This window comes from Triturus cristatus, chromosome 9 (assembly GCF_964204655.1).
Source record: "Triturus cristatus chromosome 9, aTriCri1.1, whole genome shotgun sequence".
Classification (NCBI taxonomy): domain Eukaryota; kingdom Metazoa; phylum Chordata; class Amphibia; order Caudata; family Salamandridae; genus Triturus; species Triturus cristatus.
In genome coordinates this window covers 840,166,255-840,181,267 of record NC_140592.1, presented here as the reverse complement: position 1 = coordinate 840,181,267, position 15,013 = coordinate 840,166,255, and the positions used below count along the sequence as shown (strand labels likewise).

The following is a 15,013-nucleotide window of genomic DNA, read 5'->3' as shown; positions in this document are numbered from 1 at the left end:
CCTATGTTACTGAATGCATGGGTTAGTGACTGAACTGTGTGAATGTCTATATTAGTCTCTCAGTTGGTGTGTAAGCAAGTGCATGGGTTGGTGAGTAGCCACATCAGTGTCTATATGGGTTATTGATTGATTGTATGAGTATCTGTATGGGTGTCTGAGTGTCTATCTGAGTGGGTGGGGGGTGTCCGACTGTGCATACATGTCTGAATGGCTGATTTACTGGTTGTATAGATTCAAAAGTGCCTCTCGGAAGGGCTGTATGGGTAGCTGACTGTGTGTACAGGTATTTTGATTAGTGAATTGATGTCTCAGTTGTATATATGTGAGTAACTATATGTTTTTAGACAGTATATGTGAGTGTTGGGGTGTATAATTGACTTTACGTGAGAGACCGTGATTGCAAGTGTCTACATCCATGAATGTGTACTTGAATTAGTGAATGTATAAGAGAGTAAGTATGTGTTAGTATCTATATAAATAAGGGAGGTGGTGTGTGTATAAATAAGTCAAGTGGTGTATATAGCTCTGCATAGGTGAGTACATGGGTGTGATTGATTTTTGGCATGACTGAGTAGATGTGTGAGTAACTCTATGGATCAGTAGCACTGTGTGAATGTATGTATAGGTGTATGAGTGGATATTATACTGATGTAATGATGAGTGACAGCATGTATGAGTGACTATGAGTGTATGTCTAGCTCACAATATATAGGTAGGAATCAGTGGATGGGTATCTAGTATCTGGTATTGGTGTGTCTATGGTTTCAAAATGGTAGTCTGTATTTTAGATTACATGCATCAAAGGTTATATTAGAGTGTGAGGAGGTGTCAGACTATCACGTGGATGATGTCATCAGTGATGTCATTTGAGATGTCAGAAGTGATGTCATGAGTGATGTCACTGAACATGTCATGAGTGATGTAATATGTGACGTCCTCACCAGTGCATTGCGGGCGCGCGAGTTAGTTAGCTCAACCAACTATAACGGGCAAATTTCTTTGGTTTTATGAATCAAATGTCCAAGTAACTATAACGTGCCTGAAACCTATCTTTTTTTCAGTGAATTTCTAAGGTTTTTTGAATGCTAATTTCTAACTATAACGTACCTGAAACCTATGGTTTTTTCAGTGAATTTCAATGTTTTTTTAAAGCTAACTTCTAATTATATTGTTCATTTAACCTATAGTCTTTTTCGACACCCAAGAAGAACACCACCCACTGCCACAACCCTCAGGACCTCCCCCCGTACAACCCCTCTCCCTACTACCACCAAGGCAGTGTAGAACAGGACAGTGAACCCTCAAAAAACGGCATGGTCCCTTAGCCATATAATAGCTCAATGTTGGGAAATGTGGCAATCGTTTTTTCAGTAAACTTGAATTTCTTTTTAAATACTAATTTCTAACTTTAATCTTCCTGAGACCTATGTTCTTTTGTGAATTTCAAAGGTTATTTAAATACTAATTTCTAATTATAATGTTCATAAAACCTATGTTTTTCTCATTAATGTTTTTTTAAAATTTGATATTTTGTAACTTTAATATCCTAAAAATTGTTTTTGTATTTTTTTTATCATTTAATGTCTTCTTGTTTTTTAAATATTAAACAACTACATACAGTATGAAAGGAACCTCAGCCCAGAGCCACATCTGAAGACCAACAAATGTCATAGACCTACTGATCAAGCAGCTCTGACACCCAAGAACGCCACAACACCCACCACCACCCCTAGGACCCCCTCCTCTACCACCGAGGCAGCGCAAAACAAGACAGCGAACTTTCCGAAAACAGCATGGCCCCTCAGCCACACAATAGCTGAATATTGGGACAGGTGTGAACAAACTATATGTGAAGGAAGCAATTTGCCCATAAATAACAATGCACACAATGCAAAATGTAGCAGTGATGTGCTGGACACATCTCAGTATGCAGAACACACACCTCTCCATCTGCACAAATACTACTGGTGCTTGTAGTGTTGTGGACAGTGGACCCAACCATGTTACTTCGAACACTAGGGACGATCTCAGTCATGTAGCTGTATGGTCCCCCCTGTAAGCATAAGCGTAAACGGAGTGGGCTGGTCCGATGTACGCCACTTCAGCGTAGGAGTGTGAATAAATAGGCCAGGGCTCTGGGCGTGGTTCACTTGTGAACTGTGGAGACCAGCGACTGTGCCAGAGCGGCGGGCCTCACCCTGCCACGAGGCTGCCGCCATAACCGCGAGTCTCCTTGACACAGACCCCCTGCGAACCCAGCGGCACAGCACCGCAGACTTATGTCTCTACAGACTACTGCCTTAAATCTACACTGTGGACAGCAGGCATCACAATTCAGATGGAGTAGCGACTGCAGATGACGCAGTCCAGTACGCAAGATACATTCCTCCCAGTACGGCCCTCTCGGACCAAGCATCATGCCAGGGTAAGCACACGCTGAGCGCAAAAGGTACCACTAACTCAGTGCACCACAAGTCATCGACACGTGGCCTTACTGAAGCAGAATTCAATAGACAAAAGACATTGCTCCGAGTGCGGCCCCCTCGGACCACGCATCATCGCAGGGTACGTACACGCTGAGCGCCAAAGGTACTACTAACTCAGTGCACCATAAGTCATCGCAAGGAAGAGTGAACAGTTTTATGTCAACAGTGAGGCATACTATCACTCAAAAATCACCCAAAAATACTTATAATATAAAAAGAACACCAGAATCAAAGTACATTAATGATTACAATCCAGTAATTTTGAAGATGTGGAATCCAAAAATGGACATACAATATGTTGCAGATAACTCAATTACTGTTCCTCGCATACTATCCAAATAGAAGTCCATACCTGGAAAACCTATGTCTGTATGAAATACTGCAACATTATAGTTTTAGAAAAAATGTTACAGAAAAAATAAATGAAGGGAAATATGCTGTAAGTGGATCTGATAGATGTTTCTTAAAGAATGCCAAAGGAAATTTGATTAATCACAGGAAATTAAGGTGTGATACTCCAGATAAGAGAGAGTTTTTCTATTTGGTTTTTCTGCAACTCTTCAAACCTTGGAGGACTGAAATGGAATTACTTGGAGATTTTGACTGCATGTAAAGACATTGCTACCAGTGAGGCCCGCCTGTACCTCGCATCATCACAGGGTGCGCACATGCTGAGTGCTTCAGGTGCCGTTAACTCACTGCACCACAAGTCATTGCCACGTGGACTTATTGAGGCAGAATTCAACGCAAGCCGCAACACATGGTGCCACTAACACTGTTCAACACAAGCCGAACGATCCCACATGTGGAACTGTGTCCTGATTCCTGAATGGCAGTGACCCTCGTGGCAGCGACCACAGCACCAGACTCCCTTTCATCAGTTAGGCATATTTCTATATGCAAGGCCGTATTTGCATATGGAAGCCCGGCAACACGTGGTGCCACGGAACCTAAACTACGCAGGCCGGTGGGGCCACCAACCTATGCATGTGGCTGTGGGCCCTTGCTCACCGCTACCTCTGGCCTACACTGCGGTCAGCAGGGCTCACAATTCAGATACAGTCGCGATTGCGGATGGCACAGTAGGCAAGAGACATAGCTCCCACTGCGGCCAATCCGCATCAAGCAGCATCACAGGCTCATACACTTCGACTGTGTATTCATTACATATTTCATCTTTTCATGATACGCCTACACTGCGGTCAGTAGGGCTCACAATTAAAATTAAATCTTGATTCATTAATTACAGAGTCCATTAGGCAACCAACTATCACAGGCCTAAAACCTACATAATATCCTTTTAGTATCCTTGCTTCAAGAACTTTTTTTTATATCAGTTATAGCTGTAGTACAATCAACAAATTCATCTTCAAGTGCCAGCAAACACTCAATAACACTCTACACTGCGGGCAACAGAGCTCGCAATTCGAATTTTTGACACGTGGTGCCACTAACCGTGTTTAACACAAGCCGATCCCACATGTGGAACTGTGTCCGGAGTCCTGAATGGCAGTGACCCCAACTTCGTGGCAGCGACCACAGCACCAGACTCCCTTTGATCAGTCAGGCATATTTCCATATGCAAGGCCAGCGCCACGTGGTGTCACTAACCCTGTTCAATACAAGCCGATCCCACATGTGGAACTGTGTCCTGAGTCCTAAATGACAGTCACCTGCTGATGTGAAAGGGGTATCTCTCACAGAAAGAACTCTGGTATGTTTTCTGAAATGCCTCGGACAGATGCCAGCTGACGGACTGAATCACACAATGGCTTTTCAATGCTTATGTAGTGTGACTTATGAACAGTTCGCACCCAGGCTTGCAGAGGGACAACTGCGGCCCGTCCGGTCGACTCAGACACAGTACTACGAGCCGTTCGCTCCCAAAGGAACAGCAGCGTAGTAGCTCGCAGAGGTACAGGCACAGCAGCGTACTAGTTCGCAAAGGTAGAGAGCTGCGACCCGACGGACTGGCTTCTAACGCTATAGCTGCAAAGTGGTGATGTTGGGAAGAGGGAGCGTGAAAGGGTTATCTCGCACAGACAGAGCTCCGGTATATTAAATTGCCCCCGGGACCTTTCTTTTATATTTTCACTCGATGCAAGAAAGCGCGCTTTCTGGACCATGACCTTTCTCCCTACCAAACTTGGCGTAATTCCGTTCAGCAGTTTGACCTGTAGCCTTGTCTAAAGTTTCCTATGGAAAATCCATTGAGAAAACACGTTTTCACACCCCCACATAGCTACCTGACACACGCGTACTCACTGTTTGTGTGCAGGTCAGTGCTCTAGTTGTCAACATGTCACTGCCACTCCTTGAGGGCAGGTTTGCACACACACACACACCACACCCATCCGGCACATACGTCACAGACCATGTGACCACGCAAATATAATACATCGACGTCACATCCTTTATTGCCGGTGGTGACTGGATGGCGAACGCTCCACGGGTCTCTATCATAAAGAGTCCATGAAAAGTTGCGCAGAGGGTTAGTCGCACCCTGAGCTGTACGGCCGTCAGGGGCCTACTGCCACGTGGCGCGCACTTGACTTGCACAGGGTTAGTGCCACCCGAAACTGATGTGGCCTTCGGGGGCCTACCACCACGTGGCGCAGACTTGAGTTACACAGGGTTAGTCGCACTCTAAGTTGTATGGCTGTCAGCGGCCTACCACCACCTGCCGCTGACTTGCGTTGCACAGGGTTAGCGGCACCCAAAGCTGATCTGGTCTCCGCCATTGATGACTCAGGACTCAGCGACATGTGTGGGATCTGCCGGACCGCGGAAAAGCTGATGTGGTCTCTGCCATTCATGACTCATGACTCAGCGACATCTGTGAGATCTACCGGGCAGCGGAGCTTTGACGGGCACGTGGAGTGCCCACTGGTACACATTCCGGTGGCAGCAGGTAATTATTTGGTCATGGATGCGCAGGGACGGCAGTATCTCTCTCTCTCTCTCTCTCTCTCTCTCTCTCTCTCTCTCTCTCTCTCTCTCTCTCTCTCTCTCTCTCTCTCTCTCTCTCTCTCTCTCTCACTTCCCTCTCTTCACTCTCTCGCTCACTCTCTTCCTTCCTTTTCTTCTCTTTCTCCCTTCTCCCTTTCTCACTCCCTTTCTTTCCTTCCCTCTCTTTTTCTCTCGAGCTTTTTTTTCCTTCTCTGTGTCTCGCACCTTTGATCTGCGCATTACACAGGTCCTTATTTTGTGTTTATTTTCCAGGGTGTGTCGTCGACACTCATGCTCGCAACAGGAGTCTTGTTGTTTTGTGTTCATTTTGTTAAATTTACTTTATCCGTTATATATATATATATACGTTTACGAAAAAATTAAGTTTGGGGAAAAAAACAATTCAATAAAGTTTTTGGTAGTTAGTTAAGTGCTGTGTGACTCTTTCTAGTTCTTATAACTGTTATTTGGTGGTGTCCACCATGGTGTTAAATTTTGGGACAGTTATTGCGGGAATACTGGTGATGTCTGCAGTTTGCACCAGCTTCTGAATAGTGTGTTAGATTTATCTCAACTGTAGTTGCGTTAAAGTGCTGATAATGAGGTGCAGAGTAGGCGTTCCCGTGCAAAAGCACACGAGGTGCACCTTTGCGATTTATTCTAAATACTAAAATCCTGTATTGAATTGCACTGTGATAGTGGGTGCATTTACAGTGTACACACAAAATCAATGAAGAAATCTCATTGTATTTATATTGATTGTGAATAGTGGGTCAGGTGCTGGATCTTGACGGGATACACTGCCCAGTTCATTTATTTTTCTGTTCACGAAAAAAGCACATCACAACTTTCACAACGAAAGGCAAAAACTGCGATGTGAATCAAATTCCGGCAATAAGCCGCGTTAGCACCAGAGATTTTACACCTGCTTTCTGCTGGTGTTTAGCAGGACGACTACCTGCAGCATGAAAAGGAAAACAGCCAAGAGCCACACCTGAACACCCAGAAGTGCCATTGAGTCAATGAGCATGATACACGGATACCCATGAGGGCTATAGCACTCATCGCAACAACCCCAGGACCGCCCACACCCCCGAACCCGCATCTGAGCAAGTATGTCCGTGTGGTCATTGTGTTAGCATGATAGGCATGGGCCCTGCAACATCAGTGTGCTGTCTTTAGTGGATGTTACCATGTCACCTCAGTGTTGGCAGTGAGCCTGGTGATGTAGCTACGCGCGCATCCTCCTGCATGCACAAGCGGCAAAGGAAACTGGGTGTCACACGTCCATCTGCAAGAAGTGCGGTAAGTGTGTCTCTGTGTTCTGGTGTGGCCGCCACAAGGGCCGCAGCAGTCGATGTTGTAAAGTGGCATGCACCACCTCCAAACGGCAGTGTCACGGTGTGATTGGAATCCTGCAGGACATGCGCAAATAGCCATTACAAAAGTGTGCCGTAGGAGTGCACGGGATACAACGGCGCAGCACACAAAAGTGTGGGGGCTCTTGGGAGGGACGAGCAGCTGTTTGCAACGTAACACACAGTGAACCCGCCCATGTGCCACGTGCTGGGCATCTCATCCATGATGACCAGGGTCGCTGACATCCCACAGTACCCACGACCGGCCTTTGTACACATTCTGTATGAATGCAGCTGTAGAAGTTACTGTAAGGATCAAATGTTCTTTGTCTGACCTATCTTGCGCTAACACATCTTCTGCTCCGAGAAGGAACTTGCAAGTGGCCAGCCCCCCCTGACGGATACGATAATATTTGCATCCGTCTCCCACACTACGCACTGCCCGATTTGAGAACGAGTGGACATCCCACACTCACAAGTCCTTCGTCGTAGTTAGTTCGCGTGAAATGGCCTTCACACGTACTCCCACCACAACCCTGCTCTGCACCCATTGCACACAGACCCGGCTCATTGCACCAAGCTGTGCCATTTCATCCACAAGACTGGCATACGGAAAGCCAGTGCAGCCACAAGCATAGCCACTGACGCATAGCAGGGCAGCCCGAACACATGGTCGACTCCATTCATGTCCACCTATACCTTGCACGTCTGCTGCATGTCCTGGGTGCACTGCCGCGGATCACTTACCAGCACCATATACAAGTTACCGTGTTCCAAACAAAACTTCCTCCTACTACGTATAAAATATTGCTGACACTACTTGGACACGTGTGGCACAGCACCCAGAGCACATGACTTCACAGCATCGGACACACAGTTTGGGCTCACGGTTTTACCCCCAAGTCCAGCAGCAGCTCACTTTAGCAGCATAACACTGTAGACAATACCTCACTTAATTTCCGTACCACGCACTTTCAGACCGGTAGGGGTCAGTAGTTCAGCGGCTTTATCCCCGAGTCCGGTAGCAGCTCACCTTACGCCCCCAGCGCCATCAGACCCGTACGAGTGAGTAGTTTGCACTTTACAAATACCGAATTGATTTGATAGGCGCAAATTTACCTTCGCACTCCCTGTATAACACCCTCTAAGCACCATACACAAGTTACAATGTTCGAAACAAAAGTTCCTCCGAGTAGGTATAACTACATGCTGACACCACTTGCACAGAGGTGGCACAGCAGCCAGAGCATATGACTTCACAGAATAGGACACACAGTTTGGACTCAAGCTTTCATCCCCGAGTCCGGCAGCAGCTCAGCTTAGCAGCATGAGACTCTAGACAATACCTCACATATTTTCCGTACCCCAGCACTTTCAGACCAGTAGGGGTCAGTAGTTTGTCCTAGTAGGTATAAACACATGCTGACACTAATTCCACAGGTGTGGTGCAACGGAGAGGGCACATGACTTCACAGCATAAGACACACAGTTTAAGCTCACACTTTAATCCCAGAGTCCCGCTGCAGCTCACCTTAGCAGCATCAGACTCTAGGCAATACCTCACTTAATTTCCATAGCCCAGCATTTTCAGACTGGTAGGGATGAGTAGTTCGCTTCACACCCCTGTATAGCACACCCTACACACCCCACAGAGCTTACAGTGCTCCTACCCTCTTCTTTCCTACTTTGTTTTGCCCTTTTTCCCCCTTACTCGCTTCGACATAATCACAAAATGGCTGCCAACACTTCCTACTTGCAACCACTCGCACCGCTCGCAGCCAATAAGCAGCAAACTTGTGCTCGTAACGCCTCAGCCAATCAGATGGTGGAATTTCCAAATATCGATATCTATAAATTTCGATATTTCTCCAAAACTGCTGAACGGATTTACACCAAATAAACAAAAGTGTGCTTTCTAGACCAAGACTATTCTCCCTGCCAAATTTGGGGTAATTCCATTCACCCGTTTGACCCGTAGCCTTGTCTAAAGTTTCCTATGGAAATTGCATGGAGAAAATGCGTTTTGGGACCCCCTTTTTTTCTCGGCCCCCCTTTACGAATCACCCCCAAACGTTCAACATAGGAGCTGATATGAACAAAGAATTAGTTTAGAAAATTTCATGAAGATTCAGCAATTGGCGCCAAGTTATAAGCAAAACAAAAAATGCTCTTCCTATGGGAACTTGGTCCTAACTATAACTACCTACTGGCGACCGCCAGTAGGTAATATATATGTATATCAGTAATGTTCCAGTTTGATATATCCGATTGATGCACGTGCTGATTTCACATTTGAGAACAAAACCCTGTACTTGTGCAAAATTATAAGCAACGTGAATTAAAGGCTGTTTTTATTCTCTTGTTTTTTTTTTTTTTTTAAACCCTTTTTGAACCTGAAGCGATTGAATATAGAGGATAGCAACTATTGCTATGATGCCCATATATACTCAGGAATTCTTTCTTAGACTTTTGGGATTCAGATTAAAACCATGTACCTTTATAAATAACTTATTTGTTACGAGGTTCAGTATTTGTAAAATGCATTGATATTTTATCATGTATTTGAGAGTAATGATAAGTGGGAAGATTTTCTTATTAAATCGTGGCTTTTACTTTCTTTACAGGAAAGTTGAAAAAAAGGAGAGTGATTATATTAAGAAGTATCGATTGCTGGAAGAACAGGAATTACATGCTTTGAGCTATGAGAATGCAAATAATGAAGCAGGTACTCGACGGAATGGCTTGTTTTATTTTTTTATTTTTGCAGTCCATTATGTACATGTATGTATGTTGACTGGATGTTGGTAGTAAAACACATAAGCCAGCGTTCATGCCTGTGTGTCATATATTCTTAGCTGGGTGGGTGCTTTAATTTTTCCACCTATTTTCATTATTTATTAATAAATTAATGCTGCCGCTTTGCATGTACAGTATCTAGTATGGCATATTAGCAATATTTTGAAAGCTTTGTTCATTTGGTTGATGCAAACACTGAAACTAGAGAGCAAATAGAGAATTCATCCCACGTTTTAAGAGGTAGAATTTGTTAAAGTACTTGGGGTATATTTCTTGTACAGCTGGAGCATTTCACAAAGCCCAGTGAAACCATGCAGAATTAAGATGTGCAAACTGTGACATGTTTGTGCCAGCGGCCATCTAGGCTAGAAGCTCTACATCATGTCCTTCTGTCAGAAAGCTGTGTTTCTGCACATGGTATTTTTAGACTCTTGTAAGGTTTGTGCTTTTACAAGGTTGAGTTAAACCGGTCCTTTCGTGCCCAGGGAAGTATTGTCCAATATCGTGGAGCCGTTCACCGAGTTAAGTTTCTCAGCTGCCACCCTCTTTTTTATCTTGTCAAATTCTGATTGTTCTGTTAGTCGACGCTGTATGGTACTGCCTGTTAATCATAGCAACCGAGACTGCAGGGACAATCCTTCAAATACTCATAATTTCACTGGTTTCTTGTCACTGGAACAATTGCCACACAGTGCAAGACAAAATGAGGTCCTTAGAGATCTAACACTAGTCAACCACTAACTGTAGAATGCAGACAGATGCTAAGCAGCCCCCAAAACGTGAGTCATCTCAGCTGGACCTGTGAGTATCTTTGTTCTGATGGATGTATATGCTGCATATGGTAATTCTTGAATGATTTACATACTACTACTTACACAAAATCCAATCTTCCACAGGGAAGGGAGACAGTACAAGTTTTAACCAGAATATCCGACTTTCATCCTCCTATATGTCGTCCTTTTTTTGTGCCATCAAAAACAAGCTTTCACTGCAGTAAAATTCAAATAGAGCCAATGCCCCCTCAGTACTGTGATGGCTGCCATAAACAGTTGTCCATGTTGTGGTCAGCCGTTCAGGGGAAGAGGTTGCTTTGGAACTGTCCACATGCTACTGAGAGTCAGGGTGTGCTCACCTTGCCCCCAAAATATTTTTTTTAAATTCATTTTCAGGACACAAGGACCGTATCCCCTGTGTCTTGTAATGTTGCCTAAATAGATTGTTTATGTTGTGGCTAGACAATCCGGATTAACAGGCCCCTTTTACCCAATCAGAGCATACCTGGAAACCAATCCTTCAGATATCACTAATTTGTTCTGGGAAGTAACCCCTTCATGCCTACCTGAGCGTCTCTTTAAACACACCTTTCTCAAAATACTGAATGGATTACATCAAATGACTGGGTGCACACTATCTGTAAACTTTGTGCCAAAAATGGTGTAACTCCAGCTGTTCTTTCTGTATCGGAGAAAACTCGTCCTGTGGGAATTAAAATGTGAAATAGATGTTTTAAAACCCCCTTCCTCTTTTTAGGTCTCATCTGCACTGTCTATTCAAAACATGCTGTATCTACTCTATGAGCTTTAGGGCACACCCATGTTTATAATTGGTTGGTTTGTGTGCTTTTCTAAATTCCTTACAATTTATTGGTAAAAAGTGGGCTTCTGTTGTATGTTCCCTCCCATGGCTACTGACCCTGTTACAGGCCTTATTTCACTTCTTGCCATTTAAGTTATTTGGCGCACTATTGTTTCCGATTGCCTCTGCTCATGTGTTTGAATTGTTGTGTTTGTTGGCTTTCGGAGGCAAGCGCAGGCAGATGTTTTCTGCTTTGCCCTTCACTGCATCTCCCTGTGCCATCCTGCGCACCACCTCACACTTCCCTCAACAGTATTTGCCCGCCCAACACATCTCAGAGGTCACTGCTCGTGTCAGTGCTTCTTCAGCTTATTGAGGCTCAGCAGAGTCCATAGCTCTGGATGTTACACGTTTCCATCTAAATGTGCTCGTTTGAATGACAGCTTTTCAATTTGCATTCACACAGCGGTAGCTACTGTGCCCCTCTCATCCACCCAGCATGGCTTTCCCGTGGTCACGTATTTTTAATTTATTCATGCACAACAACTCTTTGTGTGCGCAAGGCTTCTTGCGGGCATCACATCACCTAACCTAATGTGTATTTTATTCACAAAGTAATTCATTTTCAAAGTAATTCATTTTCTACTTAGAATATTGAAACAACGGTCATGTAGTTCCCTCTAATCTGTAGGTCCTGCACGTTTGTTGGACAACATAAACTTTGGGCGAGGTGCCTAGACCGATTCCAGGCTCCCCCACAGGATATTTTGCCTAGGGACCAGCTAGCTCACAGTGCCACCGTAGCCTCCTTACCTTACCAGGGAGTGAATAATTTCTGGCAACCACTGAACATGAGAACCCTGACCACCTCAGGGATCGTGGTAACAGATCAGAACCTCTATCTGTTACTCGTGCTCAGAGAAATTTACAGAATACACAGTGGGACGTTTTCAATATATTTATTGAACCAACGTTATTCTTGTATAGAATACATGTGCTCCGATAATCTGTAGACAGAAGCAGATGAAAGTGATTACAAGCACCAAAAGCGGTATATAAACAAGGTATATAAACAAGGCAGCAATCAGGCATACTCCTACTATGCAAATCCTACTCATAGTGTACTTAGAGTGTGTGTAGGTGTATAGCCAAGAATCTCCCTAAGGGACGATTCAGCCCCATTACCTGGTGGGAGAGAATGAAGGACCCCGTCTTGGTCATGAACTAGACACCCCTCACGGAGATGTCAGACCGCTGTGTGGTGAAGTTTCAACATGCAGGGGGACCTTCGGTGTTCGCTGAAGCGCCTCCTTTGCTAATCTAGCAGGATGCTCATTATTTATAATGGAAAGCAGCCTTGCGATGTACGTTGTAGATTAGCAATGTTATGGATATGTAGATAGCTCTCACCCCATGGATGAAGATAGAACGACATTTGCACATAGTGCGTAAAGAGTCCTTGTACATGATGTTCAAGGTATTGTCATAATGTTTTTCAAAGCTAGATGTGTAAACAAAGTAGTTTCAGAAAAACGAATTCAATATTGTCGTGCTTGCAAATATGTGCAAAAGTTCACAGCAGAAATGTTCTTGTGAAAAAAGGACAATGTAAGAAATGAGCAGCTTCGCCGAGAACATAAAACCAACTCCTCATACTAATGGTCGATATACAAAAGCCACATAGTTTCCCTTTAAAATATTCATTTAAAAGCCTCAGTCATTATACTATTTGAAATTCCAAGCACTCAGAAAGCCATGGTGCCTAGAAAAAAGCTTTTTTTATTCATAGTGTTTAAGAAACAGGACAAATTGTTCCCTCACGGAAAAAGTCAATTGTGTTCAGAGTGGTAGACTCAACATTGCTATTGCCCACAACCACAGATGACTGTCCCAGAGGCGCACCTCGAAGTAGGTTTATAGAGCAAAGGGGATTCCATCCAGTTCCCACAGCAGCCGCTGAGGGAGGGACTCCATCCTGGAAGCGTATCGTTGAGCCGGTGTCCATTTCACAAGGAGCCAAAGCATTGTGGGTGTCTTGAAGATTGCATTAATCAGCAATGCCCGGGGACAACAATACTCATGGGCTTTTGTGGGGTCCATCAGTACTTCAATATTCAGTGGCCCAACCGATTGTGATCCTAAGCATAGATCCAAAACACATTTGTGACTGCAAAGCAGGCAGTGGAATACAGGTTGTATGCAGTAAAGCCAAACAGACCTGAAGGACAAGAACCAGTGCTCTCTTAGTTCTTGAAGACGAGGTGTGCCGAAGCAGTGTACCATGCTCTCATGGCATTGCAGCACAAGCAGTGCTGTCTCCATTCTGGGTTGAACTATGACGTCCATTGCGGAGCAGAAAAATTTAAATCGGGATTCCCGCCACAAGTAGCAGGACAAGCGGGAGGCCTCCAAAAACGCTTCCCAAAATGGAGTTTTCGAGGCATGTGGGCTGCTGAATTCATATCTGTGCATAGATCGCCGCCAAGTGTTGGGTCCGGATGTTTGCACGTTGTTGTCCTGGAAGAGTCTTCGAAGTATCCTGAGATAGGTGACTCCTCCCTTGGACCACAGTGCGCATGGGCATCCTCTCCATCCTCAGATTGTTTTTTTCCGCCATTGGGTTCGGATGTGCTTATCTTGACTCAAGTTAGGAAAAACTTTTTTTTTTCAGGCCAAAAGGCCTTTAGTTCGCGTCGGTACTGTTCCCGATCGGTATCGACAGTTACTTGTTAGTTTACTGACTTCAACAACAACTTTTTCGCATCGTATCCGACCATCGACCCTACATCGACGATGGAATCGAGGACACCATTCAAGCGGTGTCCTGTTTGCAATGCGAAATATCCCCATGTCGACGTCCACCCGGTGTGCAACAAATGCCTTTCACCGGATCACGACGAATCCACATGTATGGCCTGTGCCCGATTCCGATCCAAAAAGACTCTCCGGAATCGACGAGCAGCGAGACTTGAAGCGCAGCAAGCGGCACCGGCCCCGACCAACATCTTCAGCGCCGAGGACGAAGATGTGGAAGGCGTGGAGAACCTACCCTCCAGCCCCGCTTCCGAACACGATTCCGGATCGGAAGACATCGAAGAACAACTCTTTCACAGGGAAGAAGCCGACACCGAGGTAGGAGACTACGATGAGGCCTTAGCGGCCGAAGAAAGTAGCTCCGGTGACGAGCAAGGCCTACCCGTACAGACGGAGGATATCCCAGTGCGTCAGTCAATGGCTCCGGTCGAGGGATCGCCTTCGGGCCTTACCCAAGACCTATCCCGCAGTTCTTCGGCCCCGCCATCTGGCCCGGCCTTGGACATTCAGCGACAGCCATTAGTGCCCAAAATGACTGGTTTCCCTTCCTCGAAACCGAAACCAAAAGTCGTATCGGTTCCCCAGAAACCGAAAGTGAAACTACCACTGGTCGGATCGAAGCCCACTACACCTTCGACGCCAGCCAAACCCGTCGGCACCGACCGCACCAAACGGGACTTCAGTGCCGAACTCGCAGCAGCCGACGTCGGCGCCGACACACGGAAAAAGGTCATCGGTACCGCCAAGCCGCCTCGGCCCCCGGCACCGAAACAATCGGCTCCGGCCACAAAGGTCAAAATGGCGGCTGCGTCGCACATCGCTTCGAGAGCAGCACCGAAGGCCCAATCATCGACGTCGTCGACCGCTACTACCTCTCCTCGACTCGATGACCCCGTGGCCCCGAAGAAGTCCACGCCTGCCTCTGCAGAACCGCTCGGCGCCAAAGAACCATCAGCGTTACAGGTTCGACAAGTTGCTGCGTCCTTGCAACGCATCAAAGAAAGGGCAGCCCTCCAAGACACGTCGGGCTCCGAG

General features: G+C 45.6%; 1 protein-coding gene across 1 annotated transcript in view; it reads left to right on the top strand.

Annotated features, from left to right (window-relative positions):
- Positions 1-15,013, top strand: part of TDRD9 (tudor domain containing 9) — a 2,714,501-nt gene that overhangs the window by 451,880 nt on the left and 2,247,608 nt on the right. The window contains exon 2 of the mRNA XM_085626273.1: positions 9,418-9,518. Within this exon, the coding sequence (XP_085482399.1) occupies positions 9,418-9,518 (101 nt within the window). The remainder of the gene's footprint in view (positions 1-9,417; positions 9,519-15,013) is intronic.